This window comes from Salvelinus fontinalis, chromosome 30, assembly GCF_029448725.1.
Source record: "Salvelinus fontinalis isolate EN_2023a chromosome 30, ASM2944872v1, whole genome shotgun sequence".
NCBI lineage: Eukaryota > Metazoa > Chordata > Actinopteri > Salmoniformes > Salmonidae > Salvelinus > Salvelinus fontinalis.
In genome coordinates, this window is record NC_074694.1 from 18,196,362 (window position 1) to 18,213,066 (window position 16,705).

Below are 16,705 nucleotides of genomic sequence, written 5' to 3' on the forward strand. Positions count from 1 at the left end.
TTGCGAGGACGATCAGCTGTCCGTCCTGTCTCCCTGTAGCGCTGTCTTAGGCGTCTCACAGTACGGACATTGCAATTTATTGCCCTGGCCACATCTGCAGTCCTCATGCCTCCTTGCAGCATGCCTAAGGCACGTTCACGCATATGAGCAGGGACCCTGGGCATCTTTCTTTTGGTGTTTTAGTAGAAAGGCCTCTTTAGTGTCCTAAGTTTTCATAACTGTGACCTTTATTGCCTACCGTCTAAGATCTTAGTGTCTTAACGACCATTCCACAGGTGCAAGTTCATTAATTGTTTATGGTTCATTGAACAAGCATGGGAAACAGTGTTTAAACCCTTTACAATGAAGATCTGTGAAGTTATTTGGATTTTTAAAGACAGGGTCCTGAAAAAGGGACATTTCTTTTTTTGCTGAGTGTTTATTTTTATATATACATATATTTTTAATGTTAAGCATCTGTTTCTGTGATTGCAGGGAGGCCCCAGTAAGCAAGCCCAGGCACAGCTCAGTGGCCTTTTCAACAGCATCACATCTTTCTTCCACCCATCCAACCATGGACGCTGGCTGGTGAGTCACTGGAAATCTCACTTCCTGTGGATGCCTTCTTTGGAAGGCTCGGGATCTGTTAGTACTGCTAGTTCAGAAATAACACCCTGATGACATATGAGAGAGAGGCAGCAACCAGCCGTGCTATAAACGGTTAACCTGATATCGGGGGCACACGCCATTCTGTTCTAGGAACATTCCCCCCTCCATCAGACCAGAGCCTCTGGCTATAGGCAGTGTCTTCAGTCATACACAAATCTTTATTTATGGGTGAGGGACATAGACCTGGGTTCAGATACCATTACAAATACTAAACCTGGGCTCGATTTGAGCATGTCTGACTCAATAGAATGTTCATAAAAGTGTACATTGTGCTCATTTGGCACTCCAGCGAAAGTGAACATTAAAAGTATTTGAAAGATTTCAAATAGTTCTTGAACCCAGGTCTGGAGGGAGAGTTTTGTTTGTGACCCCGTTTTGTTGCTGGGAAATCCCAGCAACCCGTGAGATTCTCTCCTGACCCCTCAGATGTTGACGTTTTATTGCAAGTAGATGAATGTGTACAGACAACCTGACATTGTTGGGACCTGTGTCCAATTTGAGGGCACTATGTGTACTGGCTTGGCAATAGTTGTATTGTGTAATGTAATGGTCATCACTGAAGTGACATAGAAATACACAGGGTTTGTTTAGCATTAATAAAATGACTTTGGCCTGACATTTGACATTCTGTCAGCCAGTTATGGAGCTGGATCTGTGACAGACATTTCAGATCTTAGTCCGTCGGTCTTTATACAGAGATAAAACTGTGCACAATCTAAGGCCATGCTGTCCTGACGGGTTATTGGTTCTAAGGCCATGCTGTCCTGACTAGGGCTGTTGCGGTGACTGCATTACCACCACACCGGCAGTCAAATTCCACATGACCGTTTAGTCACTGTAATTAGGCTTCTCCAAGCTCTGATGCTGCTGATGGTCATTAGTAGCCTACCAAACTTTAACTGTCTGGTACTCAGCACTCTATTGTACATCTAATCACTATGACATCAATGCAAATGTATTCGATAATCTAATCAAACACTTCATGAGAGGCCATGAGCTCATGTTGCCAACATTTCTATAGGCTATGCAATTGCATGAAAAAACAGAGTGATGGCCTTTATTAAAAAGAGGAGGATCAGCTTTCTATAGGCTAGGGCTACTATATTTATTTCTCAACTTTCCTAATATTAAGCACATTGCTTGTCTTTACAACAGGAGTATAGCCTACCTGCCTGGCATGAAAATAAACCACAGGGAAAAGTGTCCTTCATTCACTATTTAATTGCATCAATGACATGTATTTTTTTCCCGCTGCCCCTGTTTTGAGACAGGTGCATGATAATGGTCCATTCTAAATCAAACCAAATTTCACACATATTATTTAGTATATGTAAAGACAAAATTAAATCAGGAATAGTTTGATGGGTGACAATATTAGCCTATCACTTGTGAATTATATGTTATCACTTGTGAATGATGCCCAGCGTAAGAAACAATGCCTTTTTTTGTAACTTTTTCTAATCATAGTCGCACACCTCATGTAGCCTAGCCCATAGAACTATATGTTTTAATAAGGTTTGCATCACAACTAATGTGGCCAAAGGACTTAAAATTAAGCTGCTTTACTTTTTACCTTTAACTATAAGCAGCGCGTGAGTTTCAAGTTTGGGGAAGATAATTTTCATCATAAAAATGCACCTTTTACATTACGTGCATAATTGCATTCGTGGTCATTTTTGACAAGTGTTTTCCCCTAATGGAACATTCCCGCTTATAGCCTACTGCTGTGTGCTCATTGCTGCGCTTATAATGTGAAGAAGTAGCCTAATAGTTTATCAACATTTTAAGCTAAACGTTCTGGTCTGTTGCTTCAGCCACATTGCGTAAAAAAATGTTTTTGATGCTAGTTGTTTTATTAATTTGGGATGTATCGCATCCCACAAATGTCCAAGGCTATGTTTGGAATATTTATGTCTCGGACAGAATAGAATAGATCAACTTTTGTACTATGGGGGATAGTAGATTGACGTAGGCTAGTGCTTTTACTGTTCGTTAGGCCTACTCATCTTGTTGGCTGACGAAAAGTAAATATGGACAGTTCTTCAAATATCTTCAATATGCACCTCTGAATTGAATAAGGATGTGCGCAGTTGATTCCCTGATGTGTCGGTCTTCACTTGTAGCCTGTGAGAAAGACCCGATCACGTGATGGAGCGCACTGCACTCTGGGAGAAGGGCATAACGGCCACTTGCCCGCAAAAGGCATGGATTTGTTTAGGGTGCATTACGGCCACACGGGATGCCACCGTGAAATTCTAGGCATTATCAAGTACTTGTCAAATAGAGCATAAATAAATAGATATTCCTATGTTAACTGCTCAACACAGAATAGACACATGTGCGCACTCCCTCAAATCATTTGGAGAAAATATCCTATCTATTTTATTCAGCTTTGTTCAATTGTATTCTTCATACTATGAAATAATGCCACGAAATTCTAAGCAGATCTTGTCTGCTAAATGAACTAGTGTAGCTAGTGTCCTCCCACCGGTCTCTGTCTTTATGTTCTCCCACCGGTCTCTCAGCCAGTGTCTCTCTAACCCTGTCTGTCACTGTCTTTATGTCCTCACACCAGTCTCTGTCTCTCTATCTCCAGATGAAGTTGATGAAGCTGCTGCAGCGCCTCCCAGCAAGTGTGGTGCGGCGGCTCCACCGGGAGCGCTACCGGAAACCCACGTGGCTCACGCCGGTACCGGACAGCCACAAGATGACAGAGGCGGACATCACAGCGTTCGTGGAGAGTATGATGCAGCCGGTGCTGCTGGCCATGTTCAGTAAGACGGGTAGTCTGGATGCTGCTCAGGCCTTGCAGAACCTGGCCCTCATGAGGCCCGAACTTGTCATACCACCAGTGCTGGAGAAGTGAGTCAAATCAAACAGTCTGTCTGATTAGTGGATGGGCAGTGTTTCCTCTTTCATTGTATAGATGGGGCGGGCCCCACAACATCTGTTGTCCCCCAATGCCTAAAGCCTTCAACCCTTTAGTTGATTTCTATTTAACTTTAGACTCCCTGAATATTAAATCAGGACTTGTGTGCTCCGCCTGGAAAATAGGCTAATCTATGGCAAACACTGGGTAGAGGTTAGAGGAAAGAATTGGAATGGGGTTCTGTATTCCAAGAGGCAGATTAACTAAAGTTCCAATACAAATACCACAAAAACAGTAAACAAAGCTATTTGTCTTAGGGCTGGGCAATATAGCCAAAATATCATATCACAATATTTTTGGCAGTATTTGACATTATTTTTCTCAATTCTGTCTTGTCCCCTCTTTATAGAACGTACCCTGCTATGGAAACACTGACAGAGCCCCACCAACTGACTGCCACCCTGAGCTGTATGATCGGCGTGGCTCGCAGCCTGGTGTCTGGGGGCCAGCGCTTCCCCGAGGGCCCCACACACATGCTACCCCTCCTCATTCGGGCCCTTCCCGGGGTCGACCCCAACGACTTCAGCAAGTGCATGGTGGGTAATGGAGTTCAGGGGAAAGAAGAAGCTCTCGTAGGCCTACACTGGGTTATCTTGGATACAGAGATTGTCATCAATTTGGAAGTGCGTGTGTGTTGCAGGTCTAACTTTTGCTCTCCCTCCTTTCTGCAGATAACATTCCAATTCATTGCTACGTTTGCGACTCTTGTGCCTTTGGTGGACTGTTCGTCTGCTGTTCATGAAAGGAGTGACCTGACAGAGGTGGAGAGAGAGATGTGCTCAGCCTCTGCAGAGTTTGAGGACTTTGTTCTTCAGTTCATGGACAGGTATGAGTATGGAGAATGAAGTCAATGTACACTATATATACAAAAGTATATGGACACCCCTTCAAATGAGTGGATTTGGTTATTTCAGCCACACCCATTGCTGACAGGTGTATAAAATCGGGCACACAGCCATGCAATCGCCATAGACCTACATTGGCAGTAGAATGGCCTTACTGAAGTGCTCGTGACTTTCAACGTGGCACCGTCATAGGATGCCACCTTTGTAATAAGTCAGTTGGTCAAATTTCTGCCCTGCCAGAGCTGCCCTGGTCAACTGGTAAGTGCTGTTATTGTGAAGTGGAAACGTCTAGGAGCAACAACGGCTCAGCCGCGAAGTTGTAGGCCACACAAGCTCACAGAACGGGACCGCGAGTGTTGAATCATGTACAAATCTTCTGTCCTCTGCTGCAACCCTCACTACCGAGTTCCAAACTGCCTCTGGAAGCAACGTCAGCTTCATGAAGCTCCCAACTGTTCGTCGGGGGCTTCATGAAATGGGTTTCCATGGCCGTGCAGCCGCACACAAGTCTAAGATCACCATGTGCAATGCCAAGAGTTGGCTGGAGTGGTGTAAAGTTCACCGCCATTAGACTCTGGAGCAGTGGAAACGCGCTTCACCTCTTGGCAGTCCGACGGACAAATCTGGGTTTGGTCGGATGCCAGGAGAGGGCTTCCTGCCCCAATGCATAGTGCTTACTGTAAAGTTTGGTGGATAAGGAATAATGGTCTGGGGCTGTTTTTCATGGTTCGGGCTAGGCCTCTTCCAGTGAAGGGAAATCTTAACGCTACAGCATACAATGACATTCTAGATGAATTTGTGCTTCCAACTTTGTGACAACAGTTTGGAGAAGGCCAGCATGACAAGGCCCCTGTTCACAAAGCGAGGTCCGTGCAGAAATGGTTTGTTGAGATCGCTGTAGAAGAACTTGACTGGCCTACACAGAGTCCTGACTAGAGGTCGACCGATTTAATTAGGGCCGATTTCAAGTTTTCATAACAATCGGTAATTGGCATTTTTGGTCACTGATTATAGCCGATTAGATTGCACTCCACGAGGAGACTGCATGGCTGGCTGACCACCTGTTAGGCGAGTGCAGTAAGGAGCCATGGTAAGTTGCTACCTAGCATTAAACTTATCTTATAAAAAAACATCAATCTTAACATAATCACTAGTTAACTACACATGGTTGTTGATATGACTAGTTTAACTAACTTGTCCTGCATTGCAAATAATCAATGCGGTGCCTGTTAATTTCTCATCGAATCACAGCCTACTTTGCCAAACGGGTGATGATTTAACAAGCGCATTTGCGAAAAAAGCACTGTCTTTGTACCTAACCATAAACATCAATGCCTTTCTTTCTTATATTTTTTTTAATCTGCATATTTAGTTGAAAGAAATTAATGTTAGCAGGCAATATTAACTAGGGAAATTGTGTCACTTCTCTTGCGTTCTGTGCAAGCAGAGTCAGGGTATATGCAACAGTTTGGGCCGCCTGGCTCGTTGCGAAATGTGTGAAGACCATTTTTTCCTAACAAAGACCGCAATTCATTTGTCAGAATTTAACATAATTATGACATAACATTGAAGGTTGTGCAATGTAACAGCAATATTTAGACTTATGGATGCCACCCATTTGATGAAATACGGAACGGTTCCTTATTTCACTGAAAGAATAAACGTCTTGTTTTGGAGATGATAGTTTCCTGATTTGACCATATTAATGACCTAAGGCTCGTATTTCTGTGTGTTATTATAATTAAGTCTATGATTTGGTAGAGCAGTCTGACTGAGCGGTGGTAGGCAGCAGCAGGCTCGTAAGCATTCATTCAAACAGCACATTCCTGCGTTTGCCAGCAGCTCTTCGTAATGCTTGAAGCACAGCTCTGTTTGTGACTTCCAGCCTATCAACTCCCAAGATTAGACTGGCAATACTATAGTGCCTATAAGAACATCCAATAGTCAAAGGTATTTGAAATACAAATGGTATAGAGAGAGAGAGAGAGAGTCCTATAATAACTACAACCTAAAACTCAACTGGGAATATGGAAGACTCATGTTAAAAGGAGCCACCAGCTTTCATATGTTCTCATGTTCTGAGCAAGAACATATATTGCACTTTTACTTTCTTCTCCAACACTGTGTTTTTGCATTATTTAAACCAAATTGAACATGTTTCATTAAATATTTGAGACTAAATTGATTTTATTAATGTATTATATTAAGTTCAAATAAGTGTTCATTCAGTATTGTTGTAATTGTCATTATTCCAAATTTATACACTGCTCAAAAAAATAAAGGGAACACTAAAATAACACATCCTAGATCTGAATGAATGAAATATTCTTATTAAATACTTTTTTCTTTACATAGTTGAATGTGCTGACAACAAAATCACACAAATTATCAATGGAAATCAAATTGATCAACCCATGGAGGTCTGGATTTGGAGTCACAATCAAATTTAAAGTGGAAAACCACACTACAGGCGGATCTAACTTTGATGTAATGTCCTTAAAACAAGTCAAAATGAGGCTCAGTAGTGTGTGTGGCCTCCACATGCCTGTATGACCTCCGTCTCATGCTACCACCAGAGTGAAAGCACCGCCAGCATTCAAAAGTGACCAAAACATCAGCCAGGAAGCATAGGAACTGAGAAGTGGTCTGTGGTCACCACCTGCAGAACCACTCCTTTATTTGGGGTGTCTTGCTAATTGCCTATAATTTCCGCCTGTTGTCTATTCCATTTGCACAACAGCATGTGAAATGTATTGTCAATCAGTGTTGCTTCCTAAGTGGACAGTTTGATTTCACAGAAATGTGATTGACTTGGAGTTACATTGTGTTGTTTAAGTGTTCCCTTTATTTTTTTGAGCAGTGTATATAAAAATCGTCCAAGTAATCGGTATCGGCTTTTTTTGGTCCTCCAATTATTGGTATCGGCGTTGAAAAATCATAATCGGTCGGCCTCAATCCCATCAACACCTTTGGAATCAATTGGAATGCAGGCTGTGAGCCAACCCTAATCGGCCAACATCATTGCCCGACCTCACTAATGCTCATGGCAGAATGGACGCAAGTCCCTGCAGCAATGTTCCATTATCTAGTGGAAAGCCTTCCCAGAAGAGTGGTCTGTAATAGCAGAAAATTGGGGACCAACTCCATAGTAATGCCCATTATTTTGGAATGAGATGTTCGATGAGCAGGTGTCCACATACTTTTGGTGATCTATGTTTCCTATGTATGCATGTCATCAGTGGAACAGCATAGCAGTTCTAAACTGTATCTGTGTGTTTGTGTCTGTCCAGGTGTTTTGCCCTGATAGACAGTAGTACTCTAGAGCAGACCAGAGAGGAGACAGAGACAGAGAAGATGACCCATCTGGAGAGCCTGGTGGAGCTGGGACTATCTTCTACCTTCAGCACCATCCTCACACAGTGCTCCATAGACATCTTCAAGGTAGGACTCACTCACTCACTCACTCACTCACTCACTCACTCACTCACTCACTCATTCACTCACTCACTCACACTCAACCGTTTGTTTCTCCTGGCTGTACTCAGGTGGCTCTGGAGAAGGTCTTCAACTTTGCCACTACCAACATCTTTGAGACTCGTGTGGCTGGCAGGATGGTGGCTGACATGTGCAGAGCAGCCTCCAAGTGTCACCCGGCACAGTCTCTGAAGCTTTTTGTGCCCCATTGCTGCAATGCCATAAACCAGATCGCTGTCAGTAAGTATTCACTAAGTAGGAAGTGTGTTCTGTTTATGTGCAGGGCTATAAATCCAAATCTTTATTTAATCCAGCCATGATTTGATCAAGATGATGCTGTGTGCTGATTTGCTATGGAGGGTTTAGAGTTGGGGAGAAGTGGGAATCATTGGGTCTGAGTTGGCCTCAGAGTATCTCACCATCTCTGTCATGTTGTTCTTGATGATGATTTCCAGATGAAGAGGTGTTGAGTGAGGAGGAACTGGATAAGGAGTTACTATGGAACCTTCAGCTACTGTCAGAGGTGAGGTCATCATCCTGCGTTCATATCGACTGGACTGAGAGACTCTCTTGTTCCCTTCAACTGTCAGTAGACACCAAACAGGAAAACATTTTTGAAATGCGGGAGTTACTAACCTAATGTTGTCTGATAAGAAAGCTTCTCTTTATTTTCCGTAACAAAATATTAGTGTAGGTTTTTGTTGTGCTCTAATGAACAGAACACAGGTGCAGTCTGTTTTCTCTCCTAACCTTGTTCTCCCCAGGTGACTCGTGTGGACGGGGACAAGATCCTCCCCTACAGCACCCAGCTGGTTCAGATCCTGCAGCTGACCCTCCATCTGAAGTGTAAACAGGGCTACACCCTGGCCTGTAACCTGCTGCATCATATCCTGAGGTCAACAGCCCTCATCTACCCCACAGAGTACTGCAGTGTACCTGGAGGCTTTCAGCAGCCCACAGAGGACTACCTGCCCATCAAGGTATGTACAGTATAGGGTTAAGTACAGTGTTAGGGTTAGTGGTACATGCAGGGCTGGTGTTAGGGGTAACACATCTATCTACCCCACAGAGTATTGCAGTGTACCAGGTGACTTTCAACAGCCCATATAGGACTACCTACCCATCAAGGTATCAAGTTCAAAACTTTAGTTTTATATTTTTTCAGATTCCTGCCTGCCAAATTTCTGCTACATATTCTTTGGTAGGAATATATTTTTATAACCGAAAAATGGTGATTATCGAGCACTTCTATCCATTTCTATCACAAATGGTGTTATTTTATAACTTTTTACATTATCTTCTTGATTGGTCTTATCATTTATCAGTCACTCTGGACCTTTCGGTAAGAAAGTGTCAAAGGAACCAGACCAGACTAGTAGAGTGGTCCAGGGCATAACATGCTGTGGCGAAATCCTGCACGGAGCCTTCACTGTGCGCTGTCACTTTAAGAGCACATGAGTAGTAAGGAAGGAGGAAATAAAAGAGCGCTCGTTCAGCTCTTTGGGGAGGAGCTCTTGGGTGGCGCGACAGTTTTAATTGTGTGTGCTATGCTGCAGAAGTTGTTTGTTTTCAGCGTATGTAGTTTATAACGTATTTGACTCAATCATCGGTGTGATCGCTCTACTGCTTGGTTGTTTTCGTTTGGGACCGCGCCGGTTATGGATCGTATGGATTAGTAGCAACATTGTTGCGAAGCTTTAACCTACAAACCAACACACCTTCGGACAGTCAGACAGTACAACGGCACGCCTGACGACCACAGCTAAGATCTCTCTTGTTCTCTTTCTCTCTTTCTCTTCCCTCCATCATTTCAGTGCTTTACCCTGCAACAGACTCTCTCTTTTCCTAATGCACTTCCCAGTGAAGTTCATTGGAGCTGGACTATTATTGCCCTGCCAGGACTATTTGGGTGGACATTTTAGTTAAAAGGGAGATTGCTTTAAAGTGTGTATTATTATTTGAACTGTGTTGAGGTGGGGTGTACTAAGGACATGTGGCCGAGAAGATTGTGGACATTTTTAAGGCCTTTGTGTATATGACCACCCCCACATTCATACCCTCTGCACTCCTCCACTGTAAGAGAATACAAATGATTGCAAATCCTCTGTTGATGACTGGGTTCTTTATTGCATGAAGGTGCTGTTTAATTGCTCTGCCATTATTATTATTATTATATGAGGTATGCTTGGTGGGGTTACCAAGAATTGTGGAAGGACTGTGCTGTGATGTGTGTTTTATAGGGTGTGTATTCTCTCTTCTCTCCACTGGCTATCTGGTAAACAGGCTACACTCTAGGCAGTCTCTTCTGCTGATGTGTGTGGGTCTGGTAGTGGTACTCTCTCTGTTCTACTCTTTTCCTTTCGGCATGGTTAATACCTGCCTGGCGCCCGAACAAAATCTTCTTTACCCCTCTCTAATTAATACCGCTACAATGCCTCTGCCCTGTTAACTCTCTATTTCTCCCCCCTCCCTTCCTCATTTACTCTCCTCAGCCCTCCCCCTGTCCACTCCGTCCATAGAGATGGATGGAGGACACCTATCTTTGCCCATAGGAAGTACAATGGTGAAATCCCAGCCCACACTAAAAGGCTTTTGTGGCAAGTGCACCCTCTATCCATCTCTATGGAAGGGCCTGGAGTGTGATCCTATTATGTCTTCACTATGTCACCCCCAGTAGAGGTAGAGACATAACCTTTCTCCCCGAAGTGTGCACTTTCATGGATTTGAAAGGAAATACCTTGTATATGGAAACTCCCTCCAGGCCATGCCTTTTAACAATCCAATGCTTTAAAATGTGTGTGGAGTAGTGAACGAGTGTTCACTTCAGGAGGAAGGAGAGATTATTGGGACGCACCCCAGGGCAGCTTGTTGGCTAGCTCAATGGATTAAATCCTGTTTGGCACTAGATGCCAAATAAGGTGTCTTGCCTGCTGTTTTTAGAATTGATGTCAGGACTACAAGACAAGCACGTGTGTTTTGTATGTGTGTGTTGTGTGTGTTATTTGCGTGCATGTCAATGACTATATATGAATGGACAAAACCATTGATTCCTATGTGAAGACTCAATAGTGCATTTAGGCCAAATGAAGTTGGTTAAGATGGCGTCTCATGGAGACACAACATGCGCAGTTTGAGCTACTCCAAGAAGTGATGTTGCAGGCTCGCTCAGTGCTACCCCCTTTCATTGAGTAAATGTGTCGTCATGCATCAGTTTGGCTAGCCAAGGTCGGCTAGGCGACCCGAACGAGTGCTCGCATACTCCCTTAAAAAACATTCGCTTGAAAAACGAGAAAAAAACGTCATTGGTACTGTTTGTCCAGTATACACTTCCTCAAAATAGTCTGAATTAATCTAAGATGACTCAATAAATCTGTCATTGATTTCAACGTTTTTGCTGAGGAGATTTTAGTCGTACATCTAACTAAGATGATTGGTGCAGTATTTCTAAATGACCAAATGTGCATGAAAACTAGCCTTCTCTCGTTGAACGACAACAAAGACCTTACCGAAGAACTACAACTGTTGACCAATCACTGACTTGGGCTTGCCTCAAGAAAAAATGTGTGGCCGAACAACTCACAAAAAAAACCGAACAACAACTTTACAGTGTCGTCATAATATATGCACAAACTGTTTCGTCTGGGAAGCATGGGGATGCCTTAACTCCAATTGAAAGCTGACCGGTGTACTGCAGGCTGCCATTAGCAGCTCAATTATCTTACATTTTTAAGTAATGCTGTGGGGAGTTCACATAGGTCCTTTATAAACATATGGCATAGGTCCTTTTATAAACATATGGCATAGGTCCTTTTATAAACATATGGCATAGGTCCTTTTATAAACATATGGCATAGGTCCTTTTATAAACATATGGCATAGGTCCTTTTATAAACATATGGCATAGGTCCTTTATAAACATATGGCATAGGTCCTTTATAAACATATGGCATAGGTCCTTTATAAACATATGGCATAGGTCCTTTATAAACAAATGGCATAGGTCCTTTATAAACATATGGCATAGGTCCTTTATAAACATATGGCATAGGTCCTTTATAAACATATGGCATAGGTCCTTTATAAACATATGGCATAGGTCCTTTATAAACATATGGCATAGGTCCTTTATAAACATATGGCATAGGTCCTTTATAAACATATGGCATAGGTCCTTTATAAACATATGGCATAGGTCCTTTATAAACATATGGCATAGGTCCTTTATAAACATATGGCATAGGTCCTTTTATAAACATATGGCATAGGTCCTTTATAAACATATGGCATAGGTCCTTTATAAACATATGGCATAGGTCCTTTATAAACATATGGCATAGGTCCTTTTATAAACATATGGCATAGGTCCTTTTATAAACATATGGCATAGGTCCTTTTATAAACATATGGCATAGGTCCTTTTATAAACATATGGCATAGGTCCTTTATAAACATATGGCATAGGTCCTTTATAAACATATGGCATAGGTCCTTTATAAACATATGGCATAGGTCCTTTATAAACATATGGCATAGGTCCTTTATAAACATATGGCATAGGTCCTTTATAAATATATGGCATAGGTCCTTTATAAACATATGGCATAGGTCCTTTATAAATATATGGCATAGGTCCTTTTATAAACATATGGCATAGGTCCTTTATAAACATATGGCATAAGGCTGCATAGGTCAAGACATGATTAAAATACATTGATAGCCATGACTTAGTGGACCAGGTACCACTGAGATTATATTATGTGGTTTGAATAGACATGTTCTCTATACGGTCCACAATCCACATGACCATAGTTACCCTCTTTGATTGTGTACATACAGTGCATTCGGGAATTATTCAGACCCCTTGAATTTTTCCACATTTTGTTACGTTACAGCCTTATTCTATTGGACATTTTTTTATTTAATCAATGTACACACAATACCCCATAATGACAAAGCGAAAACAGTTTTTAGAAATTGTTGCACATTTATAAAATATAGAAACCCTTTGCTATGAGACTCATTGAGCTCAAGTGTATCCTGCTTTCATTAATCATCCTTGAGATGTTTCTACAACTTGAATGGAGTCCACCTGTGGTAACTTCAATTGATTAGACATGATTTGGAAAGGCACACACCTGTCTATATAAGATCCCACAGTTGACAGTGCATGTCAGAGCAAAAATCAAGCCATCAGGTCGACGGAATTGTCCGTAGAGCTCCGAGACAGGATTGTGTCAAGGCACAGAAGGAAGGGTATCAAAACATTTCTGCAACACTGACGGTCCCCAGGAACACAATGGCCTCCAACATTTTTAAATGGAAGAAGTTTGGAACCGCCAAGACTCTTCCTAGAGCTGGCATCCCGGCCTCCCTTCTCCCCTGAACAATCAGGGGAGAAGGGACTTGGTCAGGGAGGTGGCCAAGAACCCGATGGTCACTCGACAGAGCTCCAGACTTCCTCTGTGGAGATGGGATAACCTTCCAGAAGGACAACCATCTCTGCAGCGCTCCACCAAGCATGCCTTTATGGTAGATTGGCTAGATGGAAGGCACTCCTCAGTAAAAGGCACATGTCAGGCCGCTTGGAGTTTGCCAAAAGGCACCTAAAGGACTCTCAGACTACGAGAAACAATATTCTCTGGTCTGATGAAACCAAGATTGAACTCTTTGGCCTGAATGCCAAGCCTCATGACTGGAGGAAACCTGGCACCATCCCTACGGTGAAGCATGGTGGTGGCAGCATCATGCTGTGGGGATGTTTTTCAGTGGCAGGGACTGGGAGACTAGTCATGGTCAAGGGAATATTTGAGGCTGTAATCGCTGCCAAAGGTTCTTCAACAAAGTACTGAGTAAAAAGGCTGAATACTTATGTAAATGTAATATTTTAGTTTGTCCTTTTAAAAATCAAGTGTATTATTAAGAATTACATATTGACCCAAACTATCTGGTTTTCTTTCTTCATAGAAATGTCTTAGGTGGGCCACAGTGTAAAACAATCATTTTTATATTTTTTAATGCATTTTTGTAATGCAAAAAAAATTGTGTAGAAAAGATAATAGACTTATATATTTTTTCATAATAAATATTTAAGAACTAACAACTTTTGAGCATAAGAACACAGCATTAGTCATGGCAAAGTGCTTTAAGTTACAGGAAATTTGCTTAAAAGCGGAAAAATGTATTTCAGCCCCAAGGCAAAATGTGTAGAATTGCAGGAAATTTGCTTTAAATTGAAAAATGTCTCTAAGCTACTGAAGAAATGTGTGGAATGCAGGAAATTGGCTTTAAAACACCAAAATTCTCTCCACCGCCAAGATGGGAGCCTCAAATGTTCTTTCCTAGTGGTCAGACAAATTTTAGCTGTACTGACAGACTGGCCATTGCCATGCCAAGTAGCGTAGCTTAATCATGATGGGCCCAGGTGCCCAAAAAAATTACCGGGCCCTGTCACCACCCATATTTCCCTTAAAATTGAAATAATTTTGTTGGTAATGCTGTGTGTTAATATTACTTAGATTAGGTTCTGCTGTTACAATGCTAAGGGCACATTTGAAGCTGTTACCAGAGAAGCCGCATTATAGCCAATACAGTCAGCACCATGGACGGCGGTTAGAAATTAACCCGTGTAAGTCGATCAGCACCACGGAAAGCACAAAGCGGTCAAAAAACACCCTATTTTATCTGCAAATAATAGGAAATAGCCTATATTCTAAAACATAAATATATAGATCAATCTCTTGACAGACACTGAAACACAGCTGATGACCCAGTACGTGCTCGCTGAAGTTATGCAGGGGGTCAAAACTGACATACCGCTATTTCAAATGATCTGCCTCCCGCAGAGGCCTAGTGCAAAAACACCAGAAAATCTATGAAAAGGAGCATTCAAACAGATTACTTAAATGGCAGCTTGCCTTTTAACAGTATATGATGTGTATGTGCTTACTATTATTCTTATAGCCTAGTTCAACGTATAGGCTATGATGACAATGAAATGGCTCAGCAGCCGTGCACCAGAACGTGGTTTCCAAACTGATCGAGCATAGTCGTAGATTGACAAGCAATGTAAATTCATCTCAATTAAGCTTGATTTATATAGGCTGTCTGGGTAGCCTGCCCTGTAGAAATATAAGCTTACTCACTCATTTGATTGGCATTCAACGGGACTTGCGCTCTGCGAAGTTGTTGACTATGGCATTCAAATCCATGGTCCTGGCCCTGATGTTTTCAATGGTCAGAATGGCCAACCCACTCAGTCTCTCCTGTCCCATGCTGCTCCTCAGCATGCTGCTCCTCAGCATGCTGCTCCTCAGCATCAGCATGTTGCTCCTATGATTGAATTATTTTCCGTTTGGAAATGGAGCACTCGACACTGGCTACCGTTACAGGCAGAGTCACAAAAAGGAGCATCGCTGTAACTACTTCCCCAAATGTAGCAGTGACTGAATTGTAATCAAAAATTAGCATCTTGGCCAGGTCTCTCACTGTATTGTGCTTTGCTATTTCCTTCTTAAAACAGGCCCTGAAAGAGAGTAATTGACCAGGGAAGCTTGCTGATATATCTTTGCTGTAATGTTCAGCCAGCCGGCTGGCGGTCTCGTAGAGCGCATCATCTGCGTTGGCCAGGGTAGTGGGATGGATGGAGTCAAACAGACTCGACGTTGCCTGCTGACTTTTAAATCTGTTTGACAGCTGGTGGATAACGATGTCAAGGTTTGCGTTAAAGACGTTGACTCTAAAACGACTCTCCCCATCAGACAGTCGCTCGTCCTCACATAACTCATCAAAATGACGCCTCGCCTTCCTTCTCCGAGTGTCTTCAAATGTGTTCTGAGCTCAAAATTTGTCGGCAAGGGTCTTTGCAGTGACTTTGGCCTCAAAATCCTGTTGGAATCCGGACCTCTATGTCCTTGAGTAGGCCGACTTCCCTGTGCAGGTCTGCGTCTTTGGCCTGTATCATTTTGAAGACAACGTTCACATTTTCTTAAACATTAGTCTTCAGAACGACTAAAAGTTCATTTTTCCATTTTCTTTTTCAGTGCTGCTGCATCATCCCTCTCGTTCTTCTTGTCACTTAACAGCACAATCTTGGCGAGGGCCTTCATTACGTCCACATATCTGTATCTCAGGGAGGCAAGGGACTCAAATCTAGATGACCAGCGGGTGGGACACAGTCGTTTTAGAGTTGCATTTTATTTTTCTGATGCAAAATCAAATATACCACTCAACATTGACCATCTCTTTATGCTATGCCCAAAGAAGGTGTATAGCAGTTCAACAGTATCATAAAACTGTTTAGTCGTTGAGAGCCAGGTTAAGACTGCGCCGCGCACAATGCACATAAACAGCAAGCTGCTCTTTTTCGGGACATTCTGGAGCGCACACCCGAATAGACCCTGCTCATGTTAGCAGCTCCATCATACCCCTGCCCACGACATTTTGAAATATCCAGCCCATTATCCTCTATGCTGCCCAGGATTTTATGTTGAATCTCAGCTGCTGATGTGTCAGCAGTCTCCAGAAATCCCCAAAACAACTCTGTGATGGACAGATCTGTGGCGACATTATTTGCATCCCTTATCACTCTCACATAGCGATAAACTGGGCTTAGCTGGTCTACTTCGGATACATCTGGTGTGGTGTCCATAATAATAGGGGAAAAATGGGGCTTCCTCCATCTCTCCCTGAATGTCACACTTCACTCGCTCGGCTAAGATATAAATCAGCTCATTTTGGATTTGAGGACTGAGATAGTTAACAGATCTTGAAAGTTATTTCAGAACTGGGTCGTAAATGACAGCAGTTCAAT

General features: G+C 42.6%; 1 protein-coding gene across 4 annotated transcripts in view; it reads left to right on the plus strand.

Moving 5' to 3' along the window:
- Positions 1–16,705, plus strand: part of LOC129828752 (proteasome activator complex subunit 4B-like) — an 83,090-nt gene that overhangs the window by 36,228 nt on the left and 30,157 nt on the right. For all 4 annotated transcript variants that reach the window (XM_055889930.1, XM_055889931.1, XM_055889933.1 and 1 more), the window contains 8 exons: positions 475–567; positions 3,245–3,510; positions 3,927–4,113; positions 4,249–4,403; positions 7,713–7,863; positions 7,968–8,136; positions 8,352–8,419; positions 8,661–8,876. In XM_055889930.1, coding sequence (XP_055745905.1) covers positions 475–567; positions 3,245–3,510; positions 3,927–4,113; positions 4,249–4,403; positions 7,713–7,863; positions 7,968–8,136; positions 8,352–8,419; positions 8,661–8,876 — 1,305 coding nt within the window. The remainder of the gene's footprint in view (positions 1–474; positions 568–3,244; positions 3,511–3,926; positions 4,114–4,248; positions 4,404–7,712; positions 7,864–7,967; positions 8,137–8,351; positions 8,420–8,660; positions 8,877–16,705) is intronic.